Here is an 18,552-nt window from a genome sequence, read left to right as displayed (position 1 = left end):
TTTCAAATATCAAGGCTTTATTGATTGGGATTACTTCTTATAGCGTTGATTGACTTCCTTGATTGATGGCTGGCTTGATTCGAGCCGGTTAGAGGTGATTTCTTAAGGAAATGCGATTTTGGAGCTTTGGACCAACCCGAATGAGGTTAGTGTCTTGCCTAGCTTTGGTTGAGAGAAGTTTTTCTAATAATTGGTATTGTGTACTACATGCGGGGTGATGTATATATGAGGTGACGAGTGTATATATATGTTCCATGAGTATTCATGCTCGGGTGTAGATTTTAGATTACCTTATGCCTTGTTTGGTTGTGTGTTCTACTTGATTCTATGTTTTACACAATAGATTTACTACGTGAGCACGATAACTATTCTAGAGTTAATGTTGAGGCTAATGGTACTGTATTTGGAGCATGATGAACTATTCTTGAGATTGTTGCCATACATGCTTTAGACGTAGTCACGCGTATGTTATGAATACACACCTGCACTTGTTATTCTTGTGTTATGTCTTAAATTAATGTATGATTACTTGAGTTTCTTTACCCACGTTAAAGAGTATGAAATGTCTTTTAATGCTTATTTGAGCGTGATGATCATTTGGATGATGTATTACGTGCTGGGTCCGTGGTCATACATACATATAAGCATACATCCAACCTAGGGATCATCCCTTGCATACATGCATACATCAAGACATGGTTATTTCTCGGTTCACTTGCATTTTATATGCTTACCTCATATTCATATGCATACATCACCGCATATGGTTCTAAAATATATACTGAGGTCATGGCGTGAGGTTTCTGCCGTGCAGATATTGGGATATTGTTATTGATTGGGCACGAGGTCTTCACCGTGCAATTATGATTATGGCACTTGATTTGTCCATGTAGCATGTGAGTTGTCCGTGCGGCAGTTATAATTATGGAACGTTAATTGTCCGTGCAGCACGTGAGTTGTCCATATGGTGGCTATGATTATGGAACGTGAGTTGTCCATGCTGTCACGCCCCGAACCTGGGGGGCGAGACCGGCACCCGGTGCCTCATCTATCCTTGCGTACCAACTTACGACTAAGGGACTCTGAACATATAATTCATACTTTGGCCATGGGGCCACATTATAAGACATTTTGTGAAGCAAAATATAAAATTGAACGGAAACTACCGCTGACTAAATATCAATATAAAGCTGGGCCGACAAGGCCGCCATAGCTACTACGGCTGACAAACCAACAAAATATACATACACGGCCTACAAGCCCAACATACTGCACTAACTGACAGGATATGTCTACAAGCCTCTACTGCTGGATGTACTGTGATCGGAATAGGGCCCCGAACTACCCATAACCTATATACATATATATACAGGATGTACACAAAACTCTAGACCCGGCAACTCCGAAGGACGTGGAGCTTACCGATAAAGCTGAACTCGGGCAACACCTACTGAGGAGGTCTACCCGTCTGTCTGTCTGAATCTGTACGCATGAAATGCAGCATCCCCAGAAAAAGGGACGTCAGTATGAAATGATGTACCGAGTATGCAAGGAAATAAAGTAATTGAAAACTAAAACTGAACTGATAATATAATATTGTAGTAACTGGGAGTCAGAGATAATCTGAAGATATGCTTACCTGCTGATACTGACTCAACTCTCTCAATATAGTAAGTAAAATAGTTGTCCGGCCCTATAAGGCTCGGTATATATACACTGCTCTGCTGTAGTAGGCTCGCTCATAGGCGCTCAGCCATACTAAGCTCTGTATCTCAGCCAAATGGGCTCGCTCATAGGCGCTCGACCACAGTAGGCTCGGTATATAACTTACCATCTGATCAGAGGTTGCCCAATAGGGGCTTGCCCATCGATTATAGCTCGATGATAATGAAAATACTGTAATACTGTATATATAGGCTCTCTTCCCTCTTGACTGGAAGAAGACAATACTCAATTAAATATAAAGTCCTGATAAGGAGAATACTGTAACTTATGAGACTAGGATAATGTATATAAATTCGGGAGTATGAACTTCTTTTTATGCCTCGTTATCAAACACATGTAATTACGAGATCATGCCAAAATGAAGGAAGGGCTTAGCCTTAACATACTTGGAGTAGAAAAACATCCGTATGATATTCTTGAGAAGGATTGTACCGTACTCCCTTAGAATTAAAAAAATCCCATTGTTATTACGTAATGCAATTTCGTATGAATTCCTTTACTAATCCAAGAACTATCGTTGTTATTGTAATACGAAGTTTCATATAAATTTCAAAATTCCCTTACATTCGTTCCTTGTTTTGCCTTTCTGTATAATTTCCTCACCAAACTGAATTTGATATCCATTGAAGATAAGTTAGAGATGACTAATTTAAACTCCACTTCTTATGTGTTGGCAAGGGATGGCTTAAGAATGTTGTCCATGTGCCTCCTAATTTAATTTTCTAAAGGCAAGAGTCACTTAAATCCTCCTCCACTTGCTGCCATATGGGGGTGGGGAGTCCCCACCTACAATTATCCATAAATCCTTAATTACATGGTTAATCTCCTGTTAAATAATTAATTAACCAATTATCCACATAATTAAGAATTACATGTAGATCTGGTGTTGAGGCTCAGATGATGGTTGAAGCAAAGTGCGGACCGCACACAAATAATGCGGCCGCAAAACATGGTCACACTGACAAGAATTCAAAAAGTTTAGAGAGTGTGCAAAATGACCAAGAGTGAAGCCTTGCCAAAAGTGCAGCCGCAAAAGGAAAAGTGTGGCCGTAGAAGCTGAAGTGCAGCCGCAGGCCAAATTGTGAAGCTGCAGACTTCCTCAACACGCAGAACCAAGAAAAGTGTGAACCGCACATGAAATTGTGCGGCCGCCAAACCTCCCGAAGGGCATTTTTGTCAGCAAATTTTGGACCACTATAAATAGATGGGAATCACTTTTTAGGGCAAGTTTTATAGTTTTTTGAGCTATAGCCATAGTAGTTTACTACCTTTGGTAACTATACGGATATTGATTTGGAGGACCGTAGGTGATTTTGTCTTAAAACGGTAAAAGTTGGAAAAGTTGAAATTTGGAGAGTTGAGAAGTTTGATGGAGAGTTGACTTTATTGTTACTAGGCTCTGATTTTGGTTTTGGAAGTTGGAATAGGTCCGCTATGTCATTTATGAATTGTATGCAAAATTTGAGGTCAATCGGAGTTGGTTTGATAGGTTTCGACATCGGTTGTAGAAGTTGGAAATCTATTAGTTTTATTAGGCTTGAGTTGGGTGCGATTCGTGTTTTTGATATTTTTCATGTGATTTGAGTCCTTGAAAAAGTTTGTATCATATTTTAGGACTTGTTGGTATTATTGGATGGAGTCTCGGAGGCCCTGGGTATGAATCAGATTGAAATCGGGATCAAAATTGGACTTAGAGGATTGCTGAAGCAACTGGTATCATCGCACCTGCAGTGGGTGTGGCCGCAAGTGCGGTCATGTAGGTGCGGTCACGTAGGTGCAGGGTGAGTCATCACAGGTGCGAGATTTGGGGAGGAATCCTGGGAGCGAAGGTGCGAGGAAGATTACGCACCTGCGATGTCGCAGATGCGGAAGAGTTAGGAGCGAAAGAAGGACTTGAAGGGCCGGTTCGCAGAAGCAGAGTGTTTTGTGCAAAAGTGCACCTGCAGGTGTAGGCGTAGGATCGCAGATGCCATTGGTCGGGCCTTAAGTGGCTTCTGCAGATGCAGATTTTTAACCGCAAAAGCGGTGCTTTGGGCCGCAGAAGCGAAAACACTGGGCAGTGCTATAAGGACGAAGGTTAGAGTATTTTCTCCATTTGTGGACTTTGAGAGCTCAGATTGAGGCAATTTTTGGAGGGGTTTTTCACTATATTTCAAGAGGTAAGCAACTTTTGATGGTTTTTATCTATTAATATTTAATACCCATTGAATGTTAGATTAGGTGTTTTTGATGTGAAGTTTCCGGATTTGTGACCCATGTATTAGAGAGTAAGATTTTGGGATTTGAGTGTCGATTTGTGGTTGTAATTTGATAATTTTGGTATGGTTGGACTCATTGTTGAATGGGTGTTCGGATTTTGTAAATTTTGTCGGGTTCCGAGACGTGGGCATAGGGTTGACTCTTTGACTTTGATTAAAGAAAATAGCTTTATCGTATGGAATCAGTTTCTATAGCTTGTATTGATTGTATAAAGTTGCTTGTAGCTAGATTCGAGTCGTTCGGAGGACTATTCGCGAGGCAAGGGCTTGTTAGAGTAGGGATTTATGCGGTTTGAGGTAAGTAACACTTCTAAACTTGGTACTGAGGGTATGAATCCCTGGAATTCATGTTATGTGGTTAGTGTTGAGGGGACGCACATGCTAGGTAACAGGCGTGTGGCATGCACCGTAGTAATTGTGACTCAGTTGATTCTGTGGTACTGTGTAGTTATCAAACCATATTGCTGTTCATGTAATCCTTACGTGTTAGAGTAATTAAGCTGCAATCCATGTTAGAAATCATGTTTAGGCTATATGTTTATTCCATTGTGACCCACTGAGGTCATTTCTGCTGTTGAACTATTTGCTTAAACTGCAATTTTATACTCACTCACATTCAACATTTGCATAACATATCTCAGTCTCTATTGTCATTTACTATTACATCATGTTATCATTGTTTGGGCTGATTGGCATAAGCTTTTTGAGCTGGAGAGGCTAGAGATATTGATGACTTAGTTAGGGCATGAGGGTCGGATTGTGTTACCTATTGAGTACATTGGGTTGGTTGTACTCATACTACACTCTACACTTCGTGTGCAGATCCATGTACATCTAGACCCAGTGGTTGCTAGACTTGGAGCATTATCTACTTGGAGACTTTTGAGGTAGCTACTTTGGCGTTCGCCGACCTCGACTCTCCCTTTTTTTAGTTTATTTAGCATTGTTCTGTCTTTTCAAACAATTGTATTAGAAGTTTTGACTGTGTTGTCATATAGTAGATCATGTACTAGTTGATACCCGGATTTTGGGAATTTTGTATTTGGGTCGCAGTTATTCTTATCGATTATTTATGAGATTTTTCACTATTAAACTTATTTCAGCATGTTTTTAATTTAAAAATGCGTAGTTATTTGTGATTGTCGGCTTGCCTAGTATTGTGATAGGCGCCATCACGACATGTGAGATTTTGGGTCGTGACAAGTTGGTATCAGAGCCTAGGTTACATAGGTCTCGCGAGTCATGAGCAGGTTCAGTAGAGTCTTGCGGATCGGTACAGAGACGTGTGTACTTATATTTGAGAGGCTACCAAACCATTAGGAAAACTTTACTTTCTTGTATTCTTGCATGCGGATTTGTTGATCCCGGAAACTAAACTTCTATTATTCTATTCTCTCACATATGGTTAGGACACGTGCTATCGGATCGGGCGGACGGCCACCAGTACCACTAGCTAGGGCCGTGTGAGGCCGAGGCTGCAGCAGAGGCCGAGGTACAACTCGTACAATAGCTAGAACAACACTTTTAGAGCCACTTGTTTCTCCAGCTCAAGAGTAGATACCATATGTGGTTGAGCCGATGGGACCAGCTCAGGCACCAGTTGTGGCCATCGTAATTCCAGGCTTTCAGGAGGCTTTGGCCCAGATATTGACTGTATGCACCTGCCTTTCTCAGGCAGTTTCCGTTCAGGCTACACCAGCCACTTCTTAGGCTGGGGGAGGTGTTGAGACTCCCGCCGCCTGTACACCAAAGCAGGTGGTTAAGGGGCTTCAGACACCGGGAGTACTACTAGCCCAGCTGGTTGCAGTTGTTCAAGCCCATGAGTTGAGTCGCATTTACTACTTTTCAACTGTCGGGGCAGCCTTCAGATGGTGGGAGGCCTATGAGTTGAGCAGGCTAGCCAGCACTGCACCACTTACATGGCATGAGTTCTCAGTTCTATTCTTAGAGAAGTGGTGTTCCACAGACCCGCAGGGAGGAGTTACGTAGGCAGTTTGAGCAGCTACGCTAGGAGGGTATGCTAGTGACCCAATATGAGATGAGATTTTTAGAGTTGGCTCGTCACGCGATCTGGTTGGTTCCCATAGAGAGGGAGAGGATTAGGAGGTTCGTTGATGGCCTCAACTATGGACTGCGCTTCATCATGACTCAGGAGATTGCATTAGGTGCTAGGTTCGGCGAGGTGGTTGATATTACTAGGCGGCTAGAGCAGGTTCATAGTCAGAAGAGTGAGGAGAGGGAGGCCAAGAGGCCTCGTGGTTCGGGCGGTTTCAGTGGTGCTTCTTCTAGAGGACAGTCCCACCACAACAGAGGTCATCCTTATAGGCCCGCTCAGATGGCTAACCTAGTTCATTGTGGTGCATCACAAACCATGGTTCATACAGTGCTCGTCCAGGTCAGTCATCTCTCTGTGCCCTCCAAGCTTAGAATTCATCTCGTGATCCATCAGTTCAGGGTTCATATGTGTGAGGCCCTTCTAGTAGTTATTCTGTTTCTCGGGGTCTGATTCAATATCTGCTGCCATTGTTAGAGCGGGGTTTCTTTGAGTGTGGAGAGTTTGGTCATGTGAAGAGGTATTGTCCCCATCTTTTAGGAGGTCTAGTTCAGCAGAGGGGCCAGGCTATGACTTCTACACCAGTTACTTCACCACCCGCTCAGCCAACTCAGGGTGGGGCTCAGGCAGCTAGAGGTCACCTTAGACTGGGAGGCCGATCAGGTGGCAGTCAGGCTCGATGCTATGCTTTCCCTTCCCGATCAGAGGCTGTTGCTTCAGACACAGTGATCACATGTATTGTTTCAGTATGCCACAATGATGCTTCCATATTATTTGTCCCTGGTTCCACTTATTCATATGTATCATTATATTTTGCTCGTTATTTGGATATGCAACGTGAGTCCTTAGTTTCGTCTGTTCATGAATCTATGCTGGTGGGCGATTCAATTATTGTGGATCGTGTGTATCAAGTATGTGTGGTGACCATTGGAGGATTGGAGATGAGAGTTTATATCTTAATTGTTAGTATGGTTAATCTTGACGTGATTCTGGGATGGATTGGTTATTCCCATGTCATGCTATTCTGGATTGTCATGCTAAGACTGTGACGTTGGCTACGCTGGGGTTACCTAGGATCGAGTGGAGAGGTTCTCTAGATTATGTTCCCAGTAGGGTAATTTCATATCTGAAGGCCCAACTAATGGTTAGGAAGGGGTGTTTGTCATATTTGGATTTTGTGGGGGATGTTGGTGCTGATACTCCTACCATTGATTCTGTTCTAGTAGTTAGAGACTTTCTGGATGTATTTCCTGTAGATCTGCTGGGCATGCCACCCAATAGGGACATTGATTTTGGTATGGACTTGGTGACTGGCACTCAGCCCATTTCCATTCCTCTGTATCATGTGGCACCAGCAGAGTTGAAGGAATTGAAAGAGCAGCTTGAGGAGCTTCTGGATAAAGGATTCATTAGGCCTAGTGTGTCGCCTTGGGGTGCGCCGATTCTATTTGTGAAGAAGAAGGATGGTACTATGCGGATGTACGTTGACTATAGATAGTTGAACAAAGTTACAATTAAGAACAAGTATTACCAGTTAAAGATTCGGTACTCTGATATTCTGAAGATGACATTCAGGACCCGCTACGGTCACTATGAGTTCCTTGTGATTGTGATGTCTTTTGGGCTGGCCAATGCCCCAGCAGCATTCATGCATCTGATGAACATTGTGTTCCATCCATATCTTGATTTGTTTGTCATTGTATTTAATGATGATATTCTGGTGTACTCGCATAGCCAAGAGGAGCATGCACAACATCTGAGGATTGTGCTACGGATGTTGAGGGAGGAGAAGCTTTATGCTAAGTTCTGTAAGTGTGGGTTTAGGCTCAGTTCGGTGGAGGTTTTGGGCACATGGTGTCCAGCGAGGGGATCAAGGTGGATCCGAAGAAGATTGATGCGGTTTAGAGTTGGCCCAAACTGTTTTCAGCTACTGAGATTTGGAGTTTTCTTGGCTTGGACAGATATTATCATCGTGTCGTGAAAGGTTTCTCGTCCATTGTAGCGCCTTTGACCAAGTTGACCCAGAAGGGTGCTCCATTCAGGTGGTCTGATGAGTGTGAGGAGAGCTTCCAAAGCTCAAGACTACCTTGACTACAACTCCAGTTCTAGTTATGCCTTCAACATTGGGTTGTTATACAGTGTATTGTGATGCTTCTCGGATTAGTATTGGGTGTGTCTTGATGTAGGAGGGTAGAGTGATTGCTTATGCTTCATGCCAGTTGAAGCCTCATGAGAACAACTACCCTGTTCATAATTTAGAGTTGGCATCCATCACTCATGCATTGAAGATTTGGAAGCACTATCTCTACGGCATGTCTTGTGAGGTATTTACAGATCATTGGAGTCTTAAGCACTTGTTCAAGCAAAAGGATCTAAATTTGAGGTAGCAGATATGATTGGAGCCGTTAAAAGACTATGATATTACCATTTTGTATCATCCCGGGAAGATCAATGTGGTGGCCGATGCCTTGAGTAGAAAGGTGGTGAGTATGGGTAGCCTTGCATATATTCTTGTTGGTCAGAGACTACTTGCATCAGATGTTCATGCCTTGGTCAATCAGTTTGTGAGATTAGATTTTTCGGAGCCTAGTCAGGTTCTAGCTTACATGGTTTATCGATCTTCTTTATATGATCGCATCAGAGAACGTCAGTATGACGACCCCCATTTGCTTGTCCTTAAGGACACGGTTCAGCACGATGATGCCAAGGAGGTTTCTATGAGATGATAGGGTGTTGCGGATGTAGGGTCAGATTTGTGTTCCCAATGTGGATGGGCTACGTGAGTTGATTCTTGAGGAGGCCTACAGTTCACGATATTCTATTCATCTGGGTGCAATGAAGATTTATCAGGACTTGAGGAAACACTATTGGTGGAGGAGAATGAAGAAGGACATAGTGGAGTTTGTAGTTCGGTGCTTGAATTGTCAGAAGGTTAAGTACGAGCATTAGAGGCCGGGCGATTTGCTTCAGAGGCTTAAGATTCTTGAGTGGAAATGGGAGCGTATCACCATGGACATCGTAGTTTGGCTCCCATAGACTTTGAAGAAGTTTGATGCTATTTGGGTGGTTGTGGACCGGTTGACCAAGTCCGCACATTTCATTCCAGTTTGGACTACGTATTCTTCGGAGCGGTTGGCTGAGATCAATATGCGCGAGATTTTACACCTTCACGGTGTGCCGATGTCCATTATTTCTGACCGGGGCACGCAATTCACATTACAATTTTTGAGAGCACTACAGCAAGAGTTAGGCACACTAGTTGAGTATAATATTCCACCCTCAGACGGACGGACAGTCCGAGCGCACCATTCAGATATTAGAGGATATGTTACCTATTTGTGTCATGGATTTCGGGGGTTCTTGGGATTGATTTCTACCGTTTGTAGAGTTTGCCTACAACAATAGCTACCGATCAAGTATTCAGATGGCACTGTATGAGGCCTTGTGTGGGAGGTAGTGTCGGTCTCCGGTTGGTTGGTTTGAGCCGGGTTTTGCTAGGCTATTGGGTACTGACTTGGTTCAGGATGCTTTGGAAAAGGTTAAGTTGATTCAGGATCGGCTTCACCGGGCACAGTCTAGACAGAGGAGTTACGCCGATCAAAAGGTTCATGATGTTGCCTACATGGTGGGGGAGAAGGTATTGCTCAGAATTTCACCCATGAAGGGTGTTATGTGGTTCGAGAAGAAGGGCAAGTTGAGCCCTCGGTATATTTTCCCTTTTGAGGTGCTTGAGAGTATTGGAGAGGTGGCTTACAAGCTTGCATTCATCCAGTGTTTCATGTTTCATGCCCCAGAAGTATTTCGGTGACCCACCTCATGTTTTGGACTTCAGCACGGTTCAGTTATATAGGGATTTGACTTATGATGTGGAGCCGATGGCTATTTTGGATCGGCAGGTTCGAAAGTTGAGTCAAAGAATAAAGGTTCAGTGAATTACAGTTGAGAGATCACCTAGTCGAGGAGGCTACTTGGCTACCGAGTGGAAGATACGGAGCAGATATCCACACCTATTTGAGACCCCGGGTATAATTCTGGACCCGTTTGAGAATGAACATTTGTTTAAGAGGGGAAGAAAGTAACCACCCGGCCAGTTATTTTGAGTATTGTAGCCTCGTTCCCCCATTTATCGCTTTTTTATGTTTGTTTGTTGTTATGTGACTTGCTAAGGTATTTGGTTTGATTTCGGGGATGTTTCAGAATTAATTGGGACACTTAGTCCCATGGTTGTAAGTCTAAGTTGCAAGAGATGACCAGATGTTGACTTATATGTAAATATCTCCTGAATGGAGTTTTGATGGTTCTGATAGCTCCGTATGGTTATTTTGGACTTAGGAGTGTGTCCGGATATTGATTTTGAGGTCCGTAGGTGATTTTGGCTTGAAATGGCGAAAGTTGGAAAAGTTGAAGTTTGGAGAGTTGAGAAGTTTGACTGAGAGTTGACTTTGTTGTTAACGGGCTCGGATTTTGGTTTCGGAAGTTAGAATACATCAGTTGCGTCATTTATGACTTGTGTGCAAAATATGAGGTCGATCAGAGTTGGTTTGATACGTTTCGGCATCGATTGTAGAAGTTGGAAATCCATTAGTTTCATTAGGATTTAATTGGGGTGCGGTTCATGTTTTTGATGTTGTTGATGTGATTTGACGCCTCGACGAAGTTCGTATCGTGTTTTAGGACTTGTTGGTACGTTTTGATGGGGTCCCGAGGGCCCCGGGTGTGAATCGGATAGAAATCGGGATCAAAATTAGGATTGCTGAAGTCTGGGGTCATCGCACCTGCGGTGGGTGTGGCCGTAGGTGCGGGGTTAGTCATCATAGGTGCAAGATTGGGTAGGAAGCCTGGGAGCACAGGTGCGAGGAAGATTCTACCTACGAGGTCGCAGATGCAGAAGAGTGGTCGCAGTAGCAGAAGAAGGACTTGAAGGGCAGGTCCGCAGAAGCGGAGTGTTTTGCGCAGAAGCGCACCCGCAGGTGCGGGCGTGGGATCACAGATGTGGTTGGTCGGGCCTTAAATGGCTTTTGCAGATTCGGATTTTAAACTGCAAAAGCGGTACCGCAGAAGCAAAAACACTGGGCAGTGCTGTAAGGATGAGGGTTAGAGTATTTTCTCCATTTTTGGACTTTGAGAGCTCGGATTAAGGCAATATTTGGAGGGGTTTTCACTAGATTTCAAGAGGTGAGCAACTTTTGATCATTTTTATATATTAATATTGAATTCCCATTGAATTGCCCACATAGATTAGGTGTTTTTGAGGTGAAATTTAGGGATTTTGACTTATGTATTGGAGAGTAAGATTTAGGGATTTGAGTGTCGATTTGTGGTCGGAATTTGATTATTTTGGTATGGTTTAACTCATTGTTGAATGGGTGTTCGGATTTTATAAATTTTGTCGGGTTCCAAAACGTGAACCAGGGTTGACTTTTTGGGTTGACTTTTTGAATTTGGTTAAAGAACTTAGCTTTATCATATGGAATCGATTTCTATGACTCGTATTGATTGTATTAAGTTGCTTGTGGCTAGATTCGAGTCGTTTAGAGGCCGATTCGTGAGCCAAGCGCTTGTTGGAGTAGGGATTAGCTCGGTTTGAGGTAAGTAACACTTCTAAACTTGGTACTGAGGGTACGAATCCTTGGAATTCGTGTTATGTGGTTGGTGCTGAGATGAAGCACATGCTAGGTCACGGGCATGTGGTATGCACGCCGCAGCAGGTTTTATTAGCGCTTGGGCAGGATTCGCCCCTCCGGAGTCCGACATACCAGCAGTGAGCATAGATACCTTACAGTGCTTAGTGATTGAGTGTAATGAGTGAGAGTTGAGACAGTCAGATTGTGTTCTCTGAGTGCGTAAGTATATGCGAGTATCATTGTGATGCATTTCATTTGGCATGCATATTTGTTTATGTAGGCATAGAGATGTAACATACCTCTGCTAGCTATACTTGGCACATTTTTCTGGTATTGAGCTTAATTGTTGAATTTGAAAGCATGTCTACATTTTCGTAATGTGTATAAATTGATTATGAGATTTCTCTATGTATTACTGTCATTTCAATGTTATACAGTATTATTATTATTATTTGGATTTGGACTGTACCTTTCTGGCTCGTCACTGCTTTCAGCCCAAGGTTAGTCCTATTATTTATTGAGTACATTGGGTCGATTGTACTCATACTATACTCTGCACTTCGTGTACAGATCAAGGTGCATTTGGACCCGGTGGTTGCTAGACTTGGACCATTATCTACTTGGAGACTTTTGAGGTCGGTTGTACTCAACTCTCCTTCTTTTCAGTTAATTTAGCATTGTTCTATCTTTCCAGACAGTTGTAGTTGAAATTTTGACTGTGTTGTCATGTAGTAGCTCATGTACTTTGTGACACTCGAATTTTAGGAATTTCGTATTTGGGTAGCTGTTATTCTTATCGATTATTTATGAGATTTTTTACTGTTAAACTTATTTCGGCATATTTTCAATTTAAAAATACGTAGTTATTTGTAATTGTCGGCTTACCTAGTATTGTGATAAATGCCATCATGACATGTGAGATTTTGGGTCGTGACAAGTTGGTATCAGAACCTAGGTTACATAGGTCTCACAAGTCATGAGCAGCTTTAGTAGAGTCTTTTGGATTGGTACGGAGACGTGTTTACTTATCTTCGAGAGGCTACCAAACCATTAGGAAAACTTCACTTTCTTGTATTCTTGTTGTGCAAATTTGTTAATCCCGAAAATTAAACTTTTATTATTCTATTCTCTCATAGATGTCGAGGAAACGTGCTACTGGATCGGGCGGATGGCCACCAGTACCACCAGCTAGGGCCGCGATAGGCCAGGCCATAGTAGAGGCCGAGGTACAACTCATACAGCAACTAGAGCAACACATGTAGAGCCACCAGTTGCTACTGCTCAGGAGCAGATACCAAATGTGGTTGAGCTGGTGGGACCAACTCAAGCACCAGCTGTGCCCATTGTGATTTCAGGCCTTTAGGAGGCTAGATTTTTTGCTAGATATTGACTATATGCACTAGCCTTTCTTAGACAAGTTCAATTCAGGTTGCACTAACCACGTCTTAGGCCAGGGGAGGTGCTCAGACTCCTGCTGCCCTTACACCAGAGCAGGTAGTTTAGGGACTACAGACACCGGGGGTACTACTAGCCCAGCCGGTTGCACTTGCTCAGGCCTAGGTGGGTCCACATATGAGTGATGAGGAGCAAAAGAGGCTAGAGCAGTTTGGAAGGCTCATGCCTCCAACATTCGGTGGGGCTGAGTCAAAGGATGTTCAGGAATTCTTAGACAGGTGCCCGTAGATTCTTTGCATGTCGGGTATTTTGGAGACTAATGGAGTCTTATTTACTACTTTTCAGATGTCGGGGTAGCCTTCAGATGGTGGGAGGCCTATGAGTTGAGCAGGTTAGTCGGCGCTGCACCACTTACGTGGCATGAGTTCACAATTCTCTTCTTAGAGAAGTTTGTTCCACATACCCACAGGGAGGAGTTACTTAGGTAGTTTGAGTAGCTACAACAGGAGGGTATGTCAGAGACATAGTATGAGATAAGATTTTCAAAGTTGGCTCGTTACCCGATCTGGTTGGTTCCCATAGAGAGGAAGAGGATCAGGAGATTCATTGATGGACTCAGCTATGGACTGCACTTCATCATGACTCGGGAGATTACATCGTACTCCATCAGTTCAGGGTTCATCTATGCCAGGTCTTTCTAGTAGTTATTCTAGCTCTCAGGGTCCGATTCACTACCTGCCGCCATTGTCGGAGCGGTGTTGCTTTGAGTGTGGAGAGTTTGGTCATGTAAAGAGGTATTGTCCCCGTCTTTTGGGAGTTCCAGTTCAGCAGATGGGCCAGGCTATGACTTTTGCAACAATTACTTCACCACCCGCTCAGCCAACTCAGGGTGGAGCTCAGGTAGCTAGAGGCCGCCCTAAACGTGGAGGCCGGTCAGGTGGCGGTCAGGCGCGATTCTATGCTTTCCCTGCCAGGCCAGAGGCCTTTGCTTCAAATTCAATAATCACAGGTATTTTCTCAATATACCACAAGGATGCTTCCATATTATTTGACCCTGGTTCCACTTATTCATATATATCATCATATTTTGCTCGTTATTTGGATATGCCCCGTGAGTCCTTAGTTTCATATGTTCATATATCTATGCCGGTAGGCGATTCTACTATTGTGGACCGAGTGTATCGGTCATGTATGGTGACCATTGTGGGATTGGAGATGAGAGTTGATCTCTTATTGCTTAGTATGTTTGATTTTGACGTGATTCTATGCATGGATTGGTTGTCCACATGTCATGCTATTCTGGATTGTCATGCTAAGACCGTGACGTTGGCGATGCCGAGGTTACCTAGGATTAAGTGGAGAGGTTCTCTGGACTATGTTCCCAGAAGGGTGATTTCATATCTGAAGGCCCAACATATGGTTGGGAAGGGGTATTTGTCATATTTGGATTTTGTGAGGGATGTTTTTGCTGATACTCCTACCATTGATTCTATTTCGGTAGTGCGAGACTTTTTGGATGTATTTCCTGCAGACTTGTTGGGCATGCCGCCCGACAGGGACATTGATTTTGGTATTGACTTGGTGCCGGGCACTCAGCCCATTTCTATTTCTCCGTATCGTATGGCACCAGCAGAGTTGAAGGATTGAAACAGCAGGTTCAGGAGCTTCTTGATAAGGGGTTCATTATTCCTGGGTTGTCGCCTTGGGGCGCACTTATTCTGTTTGTAAAGAAGAAGGATGGTACTATACTGATGTGCATTGACTATAGATTGTTGAACAAAGTTATAATTAAGAACATGCATTATTTTCCGCGCATTGATGACTTATTTGACCAACTTCAGGGAGCTAAAGTGTTCTCTAAGATTGATTTGAGGTCTGGGTATCACCAGTTGAAGATTCGGGTCTGTGATATTTTAAAGATGGCATTCAGGACTCGCTATGGTCACTATGAGTTGCTTGTGATGTCTTTTGGGCTGACCAATGCTCCAACAACATTAATTTATTTGATGAACAGTGCATTCCAGCCATATCTTGATTCGCTTGTCATAGTATTTATTGATGATACTCTGGTGTACACGCGTAGCCAGGAGGAGCATGTACAACATCTTAGGATTGTGCTACAAATGTTGAGGGAAGAGAAGCTTTATGTTAAGTTCTCCAAGTGTGAGGTTTGGCGCAGTTCAGTGGCTTTTTGGGGCACGTGGTGTCCAGCGAGGGGATCAAGGTGGATCCGAAGAAGATTGAGGTGGTTCATAGTTGGCCCAGACCGTCTTCAGCTACTGAGATTCAGAGTTTTCTTGTGTTGGTCGTATATTATCATCGCTTCGTGGAGGGTTTCTCGTCCATTGCAGCGCCTTTGACCAAATTAACCCAGAAGGGTATTCCATTCAGGTGGTTTGATGAGTGTGGGGAGAGCTTCCAGAAGCTCAAGACTGCCTTGACCACAACTCCAGTTCTAGTTTTGCGTTCAGTATCGCATTCTTATATAGTGTATTGTGATGTTTCTCAAATTGGTATTGGGTGTGTGTTAATGCAGGAGGCTAGAGTGATTGCTTATGCTTTATGCCAGTTGAAGCCTCATGAGAAAAACTACCTCGTTCATGATTTGGAGTTGGTAGCCATCATTCATGCATTGAAGATATGGAGGCACTATCTGTACGGGTTGTCTTATGAGGTATTTACAGATCATCGAAGTCTTCAGAACTTGTTCAAGCAAAATTACCTAAATTTGAGACAGCGGAGATGGTTGGAGCTATTAAAAGACTATGATATTATCATTTTGTATCATCTCGGGAAGGCTAATGTAGTGGCCAATGCGTTGAGTAGAAAGGTGGTAAGTATGGGTAGCCTTGCATATATTCCTGTTGGTGAGAGACCGCTTGCATCAGATGTTCAGGCCTTGGCCAATCAGTTTGTAAGGTTAGATGTTTTGGAGCCTAGTCGGGTTCTAGCTTGCGTGGTTTCTCGCTCTTCTTTATATGATCGCATCAGAGAGTGTCAGTATGATGACCACCATTTGCTTGTCCTTAAGGACACGGTTCAGCATGGTGATGCTAAGGAGGTTTCTATTAGATATAATGGGGTATTACGGATGCAGGGTTGGATTTGTGTGCCCAATGTCGATGGGCTACATGAGTTGATTCTTGAGGAGGCCCATAGTTCACGGTATTCCATTCATCCAGGTGCCGCAAAGATGTATCAGGACTTGAGGCAGCACTATTGGTGGAGGAGAATGAAGAAGGACATAGTGGAGTTTGAAGCTCGGTGATTGAATTTTCAGTAGGTGAAGTACGAGCATCAGAGGCCGGGCGATTTGCTTAAGAGGCTTGAGATTCCTGAGTGGAATTGGGAGTGTATCACCATGGACTTCGTAGTTAGGCTCCCATGGACTATGAAGAAGTTTGATGCTATTTGGTTGGTTGTGGACCAGTTGACTAAGTCCGCACATTTCATTCCAGTTAGGACTACTTATACTTCGGAGCGGCTGGCTGAGATCTATATCTGCGAGATTGTTCGCCTTCACGGTGTGCTGGTGTCCATTATTTCAGATCGGGGCACGCAGTTCACATCGTTATTTTGGAGAGCAGTGCAGCAAGAGTTAGGCACATGAGTTGAGTTGAGTACATCATTCCACCCTCAGACGGACGTACAATCCGAGTTCACCATTCATATATTGGAGGATATGCTACGTGCTTGTGTCATAGATTTCGGGGGTTCTTGGGATCAGTTTCTACCGCTTGCAGAGTTTGCCTACAATAATATCTACCAATCAAGTATTCAGATGGCTCCGTATGAGGCCTTGTGTGGAAGACAATGTCGGTCTCCGGTTGGTTGGTTTGCGCCGGGTGATGCTACACTATTAGGTGTTGACTTGGTTCAGGATGCTTTGGAAAAGGTGGAGTTGATTTAGGATCAACTTCACATGGCACACTCTAGACAGAAGAGTTACGCTGATCGGAAGTTCGTGATGTTGCCTACATGGTGGGGAAGAAGGTATTGCTCAGAGTTTTTCCCATGAAGGGTGTTATGAGGTTCGAGAAGAAGGCAAAGTTGAGCCCTCGGTATATTATCCCTTTTGAGGTGCTTGAGAGTATTGGAGAGGTGGCTTACAAACTTGCATTACCACCTAGTCTATCGACAGTTCGTCCAGCGTTTCATGTTTCCATGCTTCGGAAGTATTTCGGTGACCCATCTGATGTTTTGGACTTTAGCATGGTTCAGTCAGATGGGGATTTGACTTATGATGTAGAGCCACTGGCCATTTTTTATCAGCAGGTTCAGAAGTTGAGGTCAAAGAATATAGCTTCAGTGAAAGTACAGTGGAGAGGTTAGCTGGTCGAGGAGGCTACTTGGGAAACTGAGTGGGAGATGCGGCACATATATTTGAAACCCTAGGTATGATTTTGGACCCGTTCGAGGACTAATGTGTGATTAAGAGGGGGAGAATGTAATGACCTGGCCGGTCATTTTGAGTATTGTAGCCATCTTCCCCCATTTATCGCTTATTTTATTTTCGTTTATTGTTATGTGACATGTCGGGGTAGTTGGTTTGGTTCCGGAGATGTTTCGGAATGCATTGGGATACTTAGTCCCAAGGTTGGAAGTCTAAGTTGAATGAGTTGACCGGATGTTGAAGTATGTGTAAATGACTCCTTAATGGAGTTTTGATGGTTTCGATAGCTCCGTATGGTGATTTTGGAGGTCCGTAAGTGATTTTGGCTTGAATTGGCGAAAGTTAGAAAAGTTAAAGTGTTTAGAGTTGACAAGTTTGACCGAGAATTGACTTTGTTGTTACTGGGCTAGGATTTTGATCCTGAAAGTTGGAATAGGTCCGTTGTGTCATTTATGACTTGTGTGAAAAATTTGATGTTAATCGGAGTTGGTTTGATAGGTTTCGGCATTGATATTAGAAGTTGGAAATCCATTAGTTTCATTAGGCTTGAATTGGGGTATGATTCATTTTTTTTATGTTATTGATGAGATTTGAGGCGTCGACTAAGTTCGTATCGTGTTTTAGGATTTGTTGATATGTTTGGATGTGGTCCCAGAGGCCCCGTGTGTGAATCAGATTTAAATCGGGATCAAAATTGGACTTAGAGGATTGCCGAAGCAGCTGAAGTCTGGTGTCATCGCACCTGCGGTAGGTGTGGCCGCAGATGCGGTCACGCAGGTATGGGGTGAGTCGTCGCAGGTGCGGGTTTTGGGGAGGAAGCCTGGGAGTGCAGGTGCGAGGAAGATTCCGCACCTGCGAGGTCGCAGATACGGAAGAGTGGTTGCAGAAGAGGACTTGAAGGGAAGTTCCGCAGAAGCGGAGCATTTTGCGTAGAAGTGTACCCGCAGGTGCGGCATGGGATCGCAAATATGGTTGGTCGGGCCTAAAGTGGCTTCCACAGATACGGATTTTTAACCGCAAAAGCGGTACTGCAGAAGCAGCGTTTTGGGCCGCAGATGCGAAAACGCTGGCCAGTGCTATAAGGACGAGGGTTAGAGTATTTTC

The 18,552-nt window shown here is 43.7% G+C and overlaps 1 protein-coding gene across 1 annotated transcript; it reads left to right on the top strand.

Annotated features, from left to right (window-relative positions):
* The first annotated feature begins 6,126 nt into the window (after positions 1-6,126).
* LOC138892208 (uncharacterized) lies at positions 6,127-8,127 on the top strand. The gene is made up of 5 exons (XM_070175913.1): positions 6,127-6,378; positions 6,555-7,081; positions 7,186-7,515; positions 7,771-7,911; positions 7,998-8,127. Exons 1-5 carry the CDS (start codon positions 6,127-6,129, stop codon positions 8,125-8,127), a joined length of 1,380 nt encoding a protein of 459 aa, XP_070032014.1.
* The last annotated feature ends 10,425 nt before the right edge of the window (positions 8,128-18,552 follow it).

Source organism: Nicotiana tomentosiformis, chromosome 5 (genome assembly GCF_000390325.3).
Source record: "Nicotiana tomentosiformis chromosome 5, ASM39032v3, whole genome shotgun sequence".
In the NCBI taxonomy this organism is placed as follows: Eukaryota; Viridiplantae; Streptophyta; class Magnoliopsida; order Solanales; family Solanaceae; genus Nicotiana; species Nicotiana tomentosiformis.
The sequence above is the reverse complement of the archived record's forward strand: the minus strand, read 5'-3'. Positions and strand labels throughout refer to the sequence as shown.